Consider the following 13,668-nt stretch of genomic DNA (forward strand, 5'->3'; position numbering starts at 1 on the left):
AGGAAACTCATCCACACTTTACCATATGTCTTCTCATACCCATCTGTAGCATATACACACACACACACACACACACACAAAAACCACAAACTTAGGTTCAGGAATGCTGAAGAGGGGAAAGACACTGAGGGAGCAAAAGGCTAACCCCAGCCATGCTGCCGACCATGCCTCATGGTGTGAGCGAAATCCTATTTAGATGTTAAAAGTCAAAACGGACTCAACAAAGTCATTGTGTGTGAAACACAGGGCTGAGCGCGGATGACTGGGCGGCAAAAGAGCAGATTAAAAGCCAAAGAATAAGACTTCTGTGAGGGCTTTTCAGTACCAACGTTTATTGTTATAAAGGTTGAAACTTTAAAAAAAAAAAAAAATCCGTATGTGTGCGAAAGCTAATTTGCCAGTAGATGTGGTTACAAAGAAAGCAATCATCGCATGTTTCTTACCATTTCATCATCTTTGCCCAGGAGCTTGGCGCAGGACAGGAACTCATCGTACTTCTGGAAGGGGATGACGGGCTCGGGCAGCTCTCTGAGATACAGTTTCAGCAGAGAAGCTACTGTGTGCACATCTGTGTTACTGTTGAGAGACAAGACACCGGTAAAAAGTTAGGGCCATCATTTATCCTGAACCGCATGGAGACAAACAGCAATCACCATGAGGCCAACTCCAACTTTAGGTTTCACACTGTTGGAGAAAAATGTCAAGCTGTAATAGTGTAGCTGTAGTGTATGCATACAACTGACATTACTGACCAACTACTGACTGCTAATGCAGGTGGTACAATCATTTTCCAGTTTTTATTTTCTCTGTTTCCAATCGGCACTTTCTGATTTATTTAATACGCCAGCACCAGCCTAAACGTCTGCCAAGAGGCCACTGCAGCCTCTGGAGCAGCTGGCGAGGCAGGCAGGAGGTCGTAAGGCAGGAGGTCACTAATGAGGGAATTCGCAAGATGAGGGACATCAAAATCAGACACAGGCAGGTACACGGGAGGCTGTAGTTTCTACCACAGCAAAGCACAAACAGGAGGGCAGAAATGTGTTACTGTGCAGAGGACGTGATGGACGCACTCGTCAGTGTGAATTTGAATTTCGGGAAGTGGTGAGATGTTGATTTATAGAGTCGATCCTGACAGTTTCATCCAGGTTTTATTTATGTTATTGGTTGGAGTGGCACAATGCTGTGAAAAAAGCGATCCATAGCTTGGCTCAGTATGTTTCATTACTCAAGTATGCTCTAGATGAAGGCTGCTGCATTAAACAATCAGTGCTTAGTCTCCTACAGCCACCTACACACAGCATAATATAACAGCAGGTGTATAATTGGGAAGTATGATTGTTCCTTTTTACTGTTGGCAAAATACTGAACAAAGAGATGCCTCGGAAAGTTTGTGTGGCTGGCTACCACGTCCCTGCCAAAGGAAAGAAAAGCACGAAATAAGGGTTTTTTTTCTCCCAGTCCATTAATCCTGGACATCACTGAGCTGAATTTACCGTGAAGAGGGTGATTCTCACAGTTTACTGATCTTTATTGGTCTAAAATATTACCTGTGGAGATAACGGATATAAATGAGAGCTTGGCTGCCTTACAAGGCTTATCAAGTGGATAAGTAGTTAAGAAAATGGATGGACGGGCTTCAAGTGCTTTTGAAAAAGACCAGAGCAAACCAGTGATGGGACTAACGGCGTTACTTACGGCGTTACTTTTTTCAGTAACGAGTAATCTAACTAATTACTATTTCTATCGTTACAACGCCGTTACCGTTACTAACAAGAAAATGTGGTCCGTTACTATTTTTCAAAAAACAGATGGTTGAACCTGTGTCCAGTTTATATCAGTTGCACGGAAGTAGCTGTAAGTAATCTGGTCGCTACAGCTTTAAGCAACTGTGCACTCCCGCGGACGGCAATCGCTTTCTGGCAGACGAACACTTTTTGGCACAACACCTGAAGCTGCTAAGGGGGTAAAACAATCACATGAGTGCTGCTGTTTGAGTGAGGAAGAATAAAGTACCGTGGTCGTGGTAAGCCAATCACATGACAACAACAACAACAAGCAACAAGCAGCAACAAGGTGATATATACCAGTTTTTAAATTGTGTTAATAGGCCACGTAAAACCAGAGTCATGATAAACAATATATGCGTGTTTTTTCCTGAATACTTTCGTCATGTTGTCTAAGGACAGCGCTAGCAAGCACCCTCTGCTTATGAGCAAAAAAAAAAAAAAAAAAAAAAAAAAAAGGACAAAACCCCCCCCACCCCTTTCGTGTTGGTGGAAAAATGCACCATGTCGACCAATCAATAATGATATGGCACCAAGACATTTGGTTGTTTAGAAAGAGGGGGAAGTTTTAGGAGTGATGGCGAGAGAGAGAGCGAGAGAGAGAGCGAGTTTTGAGATGTGAGAGATTTGTGACGTTTAGCGTGTTTGGAGTGTGTAGTTAATGTGTTGTCTTGTGTAGTTAGTGTGTAGTGTTGTGGATAGTTTTGTGTTGTGTGTCAGAACAATGAGGCGACTGCTGTCTCCAGGTAGAAACAGGAGGAGTGATACACCTGCTGCTGTCAGACCTGCAGGTATCAGGCTGTGATGTTCTCCTTTATAATGGACAGAAATTATTTTTTTGGAGTGGCACAAATAGTTTGTGCGGCATCTTATTGATGCAGAACAGCTGATTGTTCTGTAAATAGTTTGAAATGGTTATTTAAAAAAGGGTAAAAGGTAAATGACTGCAAACAACTTTGTTTGCAAAACCTGTGCATAGGATTTTAAATTGACAATTTATAGTTGCATTTAAAGTTATGAAATATGATTAATTAAACATGTTTGTGGATGTTACAGTAAAAAAACTTTTCTACTTGGAATTTATGTTTTTTGTCTGATTTATGATCAATTGTGTTAATGCAGTATGTCAAAATGAAAACATAACTGTAAATTCAGACACGTGAGGTTGTGCTGAAAAGAATGATACCAAACAAGGCAAAGTAAATAGTTTTTAAAGGTGAAATATAGAGGTTTAATCAAAAGTAGTGAAAAATGGCCAATTATACCCTGGACCCCAGAGGGTTACATTTTTAAAAAAAGTAACGCAATAGTTACTTTTCAAGTAATTAATTACTTTTAGACTGATATTTAACATTTTACAATAACAAACACAACCTGCAATTCCAACTTCCATATTTCTGTTGTTTTTATATATCCTCAAATGTTAGAGCACGCATTTGTCCATTTTGCAACATTGTTTTAACTTCCCAAAATCTGAGTTCAAGTCCACACATACTTTCAGTTGTACAAATAGGAAATAAGTTGATTATCTTGGATATTTGTACCTTGTGTTGTGAAACTGGTGTCTACAGCACTTTTTTTTTCTGGTTAGAGCCCTTCCGAGATCTGTAGAACCGATCTACATTTAAATACAAAAATTTGGACAAAGTGGCGGTTCTTGTTTTGTTTTAGATACCCTGTGCAGCATACTGTACGTACTGAGGCTGCTGTTACTCTGGAACCAGGCAGTTTACATTTACACAAGTTTAAGATACAGATTGCCATTAAGTTTGAGACAGTTTTGCTGTTGTACAATCAACTATTTTCAATACGCTAAATGGACGGCATTGGCTAACTTCCATCCATCCGTTCATGACTCCATCGGTTAACATGAAATGCTTTAAAATAAGCTCATATTATACCTCGTACTGTCACTTGGCTACTCTGCAAACACTTCTTTAGCAAACACATTTCTGATATTGTGACATCCCTACTTCTATGTTAAGTTTTCCTGCCCTACTTGGGATTTTTCAAGGGGCTCAAACCTTTAACTGGTGATTGTAAACTGGGAATGAATATTGCGACTGGTTGTCTGCCTTTCTGTGTTAACACTGTGCTGGACTGTCAATCTTGTCCAGGGCACACCCCTTTTTTCTCTGACAAAGTGGTGCTATCTCACAAACTAACATATCATGAAAGTTTCCATCCACCTATAGGTCCTGTTAAGTGCTTATCCAATGCAGGATAATGGGAGGTTGGCACCTGTACCAGCTGTCACTGGGTGAGAGGCAGGGTTGAGTCGAAATCTTTTTTTCTGTGAGGCGGCAGTGCTAATGTCATCACCACTGTACTGCTCAGACTCTTATTTTTGTCTATTATTGCTCCGTAATGATGGTTAGGAGCAAACTGTTGCATTCTTGTTTTCATCATACTGGACAGAATAATTTGTCTTTGATTTAGATTTAGCAGAAATTTGGTGGAATTCAGTAAGCTCCAATCAAGATGATGACTTTGGTCTGATGGGACACAGAAAAACTCATTTGTGCACAAAAATGTTCCTCTGAGCAGACACGTCAATGAACTGAGCTGTGCCGCTTTCTGTGCTCTCCACACACCCACTCAGTCCAGAGGTCTAATTCAGCAACAGAAAATACCTGTTAAGGAGGTCAAGGGGCATATGGGTCCTTAAACCTTATTATATAATAAGGTAACTGCCTGCATTTGTTTATTATCTGTGTGGTTGTGCTCAAAAATGCAAAACCGGTTCAGTTTTGATTATTTGAAATCCGAATAATGTGTGGCAAAATGCAACACACAAATAACCAACAACAGAGTTGTGTTTTCTCTAATGTAATGAGGCGATATTCAAGCTGTTGTGTTCAGAGGGACAAAATGAAAACTGGCAAGTTAAACACCCATGTTTGATAACGATGACAGCTTCATCTCACAAGCTAACATTCCACCAGAATGACCTGAGACTGACCTCCAAGTGGTAACCATAAAACTGACAAATTGGACATTAGCCATGCAGAAGAAGACAGCCAAAGGAGGCCAAGTGCTAATATGAATTATGACAGAATTTGGGAGACCTGCAGAACTCCCACAGTAAAGATGGTTGAACAATGAGGCTGTGTTTTAAATATAAGACATGAAAAGAGCTGAGGAAATTTGTTCTGATACATCATCGTGTGCAAGAGACATCTCACCAGGTCAGGTATGAATATGGTGCCTGCAACAGATAGTGGACAGATAGTGTGCAAATATTCCTCATATTTGCACACTATCTGACCTCTCCCTGCATGGAGGGGAGTTATCATACATTTTAACTATCATGGATTTACCACATCGGTCTTTGTGATAGCGCTGTTCAAGCAGCTTGATACTTATTCAGGTACTTATCCTCAGTTTAATAAATCATAACAATAATGTTTTTGCCAAGCTTCAATTATCACATTGCTTAGACTTAAGATACATATTAAATATTCCTAAATTAAATAATTATGTCTTTCATAATTGATACAGGTTTCGAGCAGCTGTATCACTCAAGTTTCTCTAAGCAGATACAACTGAACCCTGTACTAACCCGCCCACTTTTTTTGCATTTCAACTCCCCGAGCCGAACGTATCAAGTCGACATTAAAACGCACTGAGGAAATCTAAACCAGCCTGTACGGGCACATTTCTGCTTACCAATCAAAAGAGGGCTTCTCTCCACAGTCAAAGGCATCCTGCAGCTCTTTGACCAGGTTGGCCTGTCCTGGCAGCCTGAAAAGGCCCTCTTCCTGAAGACCCCTCTGCCGAATGAAATCCACGCACTGCTCTACCAGCATAGGGGCGAGCTTGTTCCCAAACCGGCGTTCATACCGCACGGTCTCTTCCAGCTTCTGACCAAAGATCCCTGAAACAGACACACACAAAAAGTTTGCTAATGCTATAAAGGTGATAAATGTCAACTCTTCAGTTCAGTTCCTTTTTATTTCAAACATGTACATTCACAATCATTACAAAATATCATTCCATTTTTTTGTTTGAAAAGGAGTAGGCAGAAGTATACACTTATACTCTATTTATGCTGTTTACATTTTGTTATGCAGCCAAGCTTATAATTTAATACAGTGTGTAGGGCTGCTCAATTAATCGAATTTTAATCACGATTACGATCTGGGCTTTCAACGATCATTAAAAATGACTGAGCCGATTATTAGCCCCTCCCTCATTTATCCGCGACACCTTAAAGGCCGGTCTGTGAAAATATTGTCGGGCATAAACCGGTCCGTGGCGCAAAAAAGGTTGGAGACCGCTGATTAAGAGGACCCGAGGGAAGCTCGGAAAGCTAAGCAGAAGTTATTTGGAGAGTGACTGCCGTTGGTTGAAAAGAGAGTTTAAAAAAAAAAAAAAAACTTCAGTGGTGTTGCACACTATGTTATATTATTTTTTTAAAGTCATTGTTAACCCTTTAAAGCCGGTCAGAGCAGCACGCTCCGTTTTGCGTAACTATTTTTAAATCCCTGTAGAACCTGAACCGTGTAAGCTAGCGCAATAATTTGTTTTGCATATGAAACCGGAGGAGTTGTACTTACATCTTATGCCATCAGCTTGTCCTCGGTCACAGTTTCGTTCCACATATAGCTTTGCAAAAATTGCATAAAAAGCGCTTGCAGGAACAAAAACATAATATTCCAGAAACACGCTTTGCCGTTCCTATCAGCTGTTCGTAACACTTCCCACAGTGAAATGATGCACATGCTGTTTTCTTTGCAAATTTGCATCATAGGATTGTTTTTTGTTTTTCCTGCAGTATATAAAAATTGCTGTATCTCCAAAATAAAACTATGAAGACACTCAAAATAAATTTCCTGTGGTGGGAAACTATTTTTTGCAACTTTATTGTATTTAAAGTTTTGAGGGATAAACCTCTTAAATTTCTCCAAGTAGAAATATATGTAAACAAAACAAAAGCGATTTTCAATTTTTTTTGTAGTTTATTGCACTTTTTTGCAATTTATGTAATTACTATGGACTTAATGCATACATATTATTAAAATATGGGCTATAACAGTTGTATTGATGTATAGCAACTTGAAATGCTCCCACAAATGGCACTACAGCATGTAAAAAAATAATATAAGCTCTGGTGGACTTGGTTCTATAGTAGGTCTTAAAGGGTTAAATAAATATCGTCAAATAATCGTGATCTCAATTTCAGTGAAAATAATCGTGATTATCATTTTTGCCATAATCGAGCAGCCCTAACAGTGTGTACAAGATATTTATTCATATATATATATATATATATATATATATTTTTTTTTTATCTAGAGAAATCAATGCTGTTTAATATGTTGAACTCCCTGACATTTCTCAAAGAATTGCAGAGGCCATTAGCATACCATCTACAGCTCAAGTAACATCAAAGAGAGCAGTTAAATCAATTGAAAGGAATTTATGATAAGGTTTTCCTGACAATCCAAGCAAATAAAATGTAAAATATTCTCTCTTGCACACACACACACACACACACACACACACGCACGCACACGCACACACACGCACACGCACACACACGCACACGCACACACACACACACACACACTTAGTCTGATGATCAAATCTCTAACTTCCTGAGCACCTCTCGCCTTTTGTCCGAGGCAGACGCTGTAGAAAAAAACCCAGCCTGATTTCCATTTACAGCCGTCTCATGTGGATGCAACACAAGAGGGGATTAAAGCTGCCTTCCTGAGAGATTTGGATCTGCATACTTTTCCAGTCTCCAGATACAGAGAGAGGCTACTCACACACATACACACACGTGGTACAACATGGTACAATCAGACGCCGGAAACCGATTCAGCCTACCAGCATCCTCCTTAACACAGCAAGAAACGGCTTCAAATAGCCAGGGTCTGAAATAGACACTAAAAAACTAGAAGCTTAAGATTTTCAACAGGTGTATTGAGACTTTTCCCACAAACTGCTGCAAAGGCTTCAAAACATTTCTCATTAGAAGCGAATGTAATTACTCACCCCTCTTAAAAATGACGCAACTTTTAAGTTTCCAGAAAAAAGGCCTATTAATAAATTTGTGATAAGAAAACATACCAGAGGTGCAAATTTTCAAGTGCGTGCACACAAGCATTTTCCCAAAACCAGCCCTAATCTTTGCAGAAATGACAGAGAACAAAACAAAAGCAGTGGAATAGACTGGATGCATCAGTTTGACAGCGGGTCGGCCAAACTGTTCTCATTTCCATCTCTCAGAAAGCTGTCTTTGCTTGATGAGAAGAAGCTCCTCAGAAGTCTGGAGTCGCTCTGGGATTTTGCCACTTCGATCTTCACAGCAACCCCAATATGACAAAACAGTGAAATATCTGAAGCTGTGGGTCCACTTTTCCAAATATTAGACAGACCAGAGTAAAATACAGAAGAGCTCAGCTTCACTTTAGTAAAGAATGATTAATATCCGCGTGTATCGAAAAGAGAAGAAAGGGAAAAAAAATGAGTGAAAATGAGGTCATTCCTCCAGACGTTTTGGTCATGAGTCTAGGAATGTTTTCCTGGGTCACATGTAAATGTGTGTGTGTGTGTGTGTTTGTGTGTGTGTGTGTGTGTGTGTGTGTGTGTGTGTGTGTGTTTGTGTGTGTGTGTGCACCAGCTTATGCAGAGTGTGAGCAAGTGTTATATGAATATTTGGCGCTCCCAATAGTGCTGGATATGGGACAAACCACAAGACCAAAGCGTGCACATGAGTGACATCTCTGCAAAAAATCTTAGTATCTGCCAGTTGCACAGAATCTCTCTCTCTCTCTCACTCACACACACAAGTATAAAAGTGATTTTAGTTCATGGACAACATACAACCTGTTTTATCAAATACAAACCAATAAGACATTTCATGATAATCCACATAAAAAACCTCGAATTGCTTCTCTGACCTTTAGTGTAAAGGTAAAACATGCAAACGTGTAAAACATTTGCATTTAATGAACTGCCAATTTACAAAACTGACGAGGCCGGTCTGGATTGTCGTTAAGGAAATAAAGTTTAGATTCAACAATACGCCTCCAGACAGAAACATGCTGATGCAGCTCTGTTTGTTTTACCATCGCTCGGTGTGCCGTGGCAGGACTTAGGTAATGCTTTCGTTATTAAGATGGTTTAAAACGTAACGATGATTCAGAGATTTGGTATGGATGAAATTAACAGTTAGGACAACTACTCTCGGAGTGTGATCTGTATTTATGATTAGAAGAATGAACATAATTTAAAATTTGCCACTTAATTAGACACAATATGGTTAAAAACATTTGTTCCCTCCTACTGATAGTCTATAAATACTACTTAAAGCTCAGAAGCATAATATAAAGGCAAATGATGGCTGATCTCACATCCCGACTGACATTTAAAAACAAACTTTCTCCAGCTTTTATGGAGTTGAGATCAAAGGAAGTTTAGAAGAGGACACTGCAATCCAAAGCCAGAAGACAGATAAATGTACTTAACTGTGTGCTGCTTATCTGTGGGGTCACATTTAAAAGCAATTTTTTTTACTGTAAGTTATGACAGTTTTGGAAGCCACATTGAAGCTGAAAGTGCACAAGTGCGCAGGAGGTGAGGAGCTGAATTAATAGATGAAAATTGTTATGACCACCACTATTACTGAAAGTCAGTGCGGCACAGGGATCAGACAAAACTGGACAGAAATGGCACAGCAGTCTGGAATAGCTGACATTTACCACAGGGAACATGGCTTGGAAATGAGGCATTTTGAAAATATTAAAAGAAGCTCTTTTCAAATTCAAACACTTCCCCAAACTACGAAAAGACAACTGACATTTACCATGACACAGATCTCCAAAGATCCAGACGGAAAAGCCGCAGCTGCACATCTCACACTCTTTCCTGCTTAAGTGTTTGTTGCGGTTAATGCCACATCGCAGCGAGTGGCATCACAGCATGACGGTAAAGGTTTCAAGGGGGGCTCATTCATTCTGGCAGCCGCCTTCCTGTCACTTACTGAACAGAGTTTCACCACACTTCAGGATCACTCGTCAGCCAATCCGTGCTCAGCTAGCTTCTGCTGCTACTGCAAAATGTGAAAAGCTGGAATATGTGTGTGTGGTGTGTGCGCGCATGTGTCTGGGCTCTGTATATGTGTGCATGACAGAGACAAAGACAGCCTGGCTCTGGTCCAGCATGGAGCCACCTTTCGTGTGGTATCTTTGACGAATGGCTCATCCTTTTGAAGAGCAGTCAGCTGCAATAGACATCAAGCTGCCTGCACTGAAAACAGAGGGGCCAGCTCTGCCTCCTCTATTCATTTTGTTACTGAGAGCTGCCTGAACTGGCTGTCCAGTTACAAATGCTGCACTTGTGCCCTGTTCTTACACAAAGTAGGCCGGTGTCTGCCAAGGCGGTGGATAACGAAACCACGGCGGCGCAGCGGGAGGCTCGGTAATCAGCACGCTAATTCCAAAGTCAGGAACAACTTCATGAGAACAATTACAGCATCATGCACTTGAGCGATGACTCACAGCTTATTTTATGATTAGATTTCAGCTCACTTGACACATGTAACCGCTATAGAATGCATTTGTGTTCCTTTATTACATGACATGACCAGGCTGGGTAGAAATGAAAAACAAAAATGCTATGTGGAGATTCAAGAAGCACAGACTTGGATTTGATACTTCAAAAGACACTGAAAACATTATTATGTCAAGTAATGGCCAAGTACTGTGATAATGCCACCCGGAACACATGCCATGATGCCACAAGGGGAAAAAAAGGTTTTAAATGCCAGCACACTCTTATTTTATACTCAGTGGACTTTACCAGCTCTTTGTGCCATAGACTGCTGCTTGAAACATCCACATTACACAGTTGCTGCAGATTTGTCCCGTTCCACCACATGCCAGAGGTGATGGATTTAAGATCTGCTGACTGTGGAGGCTATTTCGTTACAGTGAACTCACTCCGAGTTCAAGAAGCCACTTTGAGATTATTTGAGCTTTGTAAAATAGCATGTCTTTCTAATGGAAGCTTCCATCAGTAGGGTACACAGTGATGATGAAGGGACATGGTGTCCAAGTGTCCCAGAAAATACCCGACACCATTGCATCACCACCAGCAGCCTGATCATTTGATACAAGTAATCTATGCTTTCATGCTGTTTACACCAAATTCTGCATGTTGCAGAAATCAAGACTCATCTGATGAGGAAATGCTTTATTGTTTTTTTAAATCTTCTGTTTTCCTATTTTAAAGAGTAGGTGTTTCCTGTTCTCAGCTGGAAGGAGTGGCAGTCAGTGTGGTCTTTTGCTGCTACAGTTCATGTGCTTCAAGTTCAATGTGTTGTCCATTTAGAAATGCTCTTTTGCATCACTGTTCAGCAGACTGGTCGTTCTCCTCTGACCTCTAGAACAAACATGACACTTCCTGCCAGAGAACTGTCGCTCACTTGAGGTTTACTCTTTTTCTCTGTAAACCATAAGGACGGTTGTGTTGGACAACAACCATGGCCAGAGATGGGCGCGTTACTGCAATCTGATTACTTTTTTCAAGTAACGAGTAAAGTAAGGGATTACTATTGCAAAAACGGTAATTCGATTACCGTTACTTTCCCGTAGGAACGCTGCGTTACTGCGTTACTAAAACCGTGATTTTTTGCGAGAATGTCTCATGACAGTGACGTAAGCGAGTGCGCCGTTAGTGACAACAGCTGTGTGCAGATCAACAATGGACCACATATCGATTGTGGGAGAGAGTATGAGCGTGCAGCGTTTAAAGCGTGGAAGTACTGACCTTACTTTGAGTTTGATTCCGTAAAAAGTGACAAAAACATTAGCGTCCATCGTGCGTGGGAAGAAAACTTCTTTTTACAGCGAAAAAAATCCCTAAACTTCCAAGCAAGCACCGAGAGCGCAACGACATAATGGGAAACTCACAGAGAAACTCGTGGATTCTTCAACTGACCGCGGCACACCTGCACCAGGGTAAACTTCCGCCTACCCCCAGTCCTGCTTTACGGTGAAAATAGAGCAACAGGACCGCTAGTCTTTGACTTTATTTATTTTCTGCTGTGTTTTACTTGCATCTATTTGATGCAAGTAAAACAGAGTGAGTGTAAACACTAAAAATATTTTATTTTATGTGCTGGAATGTGCAGAAAATAGGTTTAAATCTTAAACTAATTTATTCAAGTCAGAGAATGTTGCATATAATTACATTTTTTTGCTTGATGCATAAAGTTAAAAGATTAAAACTGATAAAACAAGTTAAAAAAAAAGAGACTTTTCCATTTGATTACATTTTGTATGATGGATTATGCAGAAAAAGTAGAATTGGGCTGAAAGATCTATCGCTTTATCACCTCTTCAGGTTGTAAATCGTGTTTTTAAAAAGTAACTAAGTAACTAATTAATTACTTTTGAAAATAAGTAATCAGTAAAGTAACGGGATTACTTTTTGGGGGAAGTAATCAGTAATTAGTTACTGATTACTTTTTTCAAGTAACTTGACCAACACTGACCATGGCACATTCAACGTCGCTTAAATCACCTTTCGTCCCCCTTCTACAGCTGTGTTTGAACTTCTGCAGGTTGTCTTGCTGATGTCTACACATTCAAACAGTTAAAAACAGAATAATTCAAATAAATGTTACCACTAATACGCTGTGTGTTCAGATGTACATATCTTGGACATGCAGAAGAGCATATCCAAAATATGCAACTAGTAGTTATTTTAATTACTTTGCTTTCCTATGAACTTGAAGTAGTCTGGTATTGTCTTCTGCGGTATCAACAATTCATTTTTACCCAGAGAATCTGGGGTAGTTTCAGTTTTTCAGACCATTCTCTGTAAACCCTAGAGACAACTATGTGGGAAAATCCCAGTAAATCAATGGTTTCTGAAATACTGAGACCAGTCTGTCTGGCATTAATAACCATTCCACTTTCAAAGTCACTTAAATCTCTTTTCTCCTCCATTCTGATCTTCAGTGCGAGATTCAGCAGGTCATCTCAACTATATCTACATTGTATAAATATATTCATCTGTGTTTTTGCATCACAATCGTTTGTTACTTCTGATATAATTCAAATGACAATAAAGCAGGTAAACTTTGAATGCACGTTCCACAGGTATGCACATTGTATAAATATATTCATATATTAAGACTTTTACTTGTCCAAAATGGGTTTTGCTGACCAAACACAGAGTGAGTTTATACGTTCAGGTAGGGGCTAGAGCACAATGCTGTGAAGAGAAGATGTGGGCTGGATTTACTGGAGACAAAACATCTTCAACGTCTTCGTTTCACAACTGTTGGAAACCAAAATAGTATGTACTAACCTCCACCAAAAGGCGCCCAGATGACTCTTCGGATTGTCTTCACCCAGTCTTCCATGTCATTCTGGGTGCTGGCCATAAGAAGGTAGGTCTCATGGTTGGCTGTCATCCGCTCTCTTTCTCCACCTGTATAAATAAATGGGAGGAAAAATTTAAATGATGCAAGATCCAAAACTGCACGCTCTCCAGCAAGAACTAAAATAACATGAATCGAGAATAACGTTTTTCAGCACGACAAGAAATCACCAGCTGGCTGCAAAACACATTTCTGAACGGACAGAGACTAATGACAAGATAAGACCTTCTGGTAACCAAGGTTGCCATTAAATGTCTTTGTTTGACATAAATTACTTGAACTCCATTTCACAACTATACGTCTTCTGAAACACGCGCACCACACAGTCAAAGGCAAATGCTTGTCTCTCAGCATGTTCCATTAGAGGCAGGCTCTGTATCTTGATTTAACCTGTGGATAATGGCCACAAGCACTCTCCTGTCATGTCATACCAGACAGACTGAAGTGGAGACTGTACCTGTTTCACATAACCAATCTGGCTGC

General features: G+C 40.1%; 1 protein-coding gene across 8 annotated transcripts in view; it reads right to left on the reverse strand.

Annotated features, from left to right (window-relative positions):
- Positions 1–13,668, reverse strand: part of arhgap24 (Rho GTPase activating protein 24) — a 78,625-nt gene that overhangs the window by 5,111 nt on the left and 59,846 nt on the right. For all 8 annotated transcript variants that reach the window (XM_026173541.1, XM_026173542.1, XM_026173544.1 and 5 more), the window contains 3 exons: positions 13,113–13,235; positions 5,454–5,661; positions 444–576 (listed from right to left, as the gene is read on the reverse strand). In XM_026173541.1, coding sequence (XP_026029326.1) covers positions 444–576; positions 5,454–5,661; positions 13,113–13,235 — 464 coding nt within the window. The remainder of the gene's footprint in view (positions 1–443; positions 577–5,453; positions 5,662–13,112; positions 13,236–13,668) is intronic.

The sequence above is a fragment of the Astatotilapia calliptera genome, chromosome 7 (assembly GCF_900246225.1).
Source record: "Astatotilapia calliptera chromosome 7, fAstCal1.2, whole genome shotgun sequence".
In the NCBI taxonomy this organism is placed as follows: domain Eukaryota; kingdom Metazoa; phylum Chordata; class Actinopteri; order Cichliformes; family Cichlidae; genus Astatotilapia; species Astatotilapia calliptera.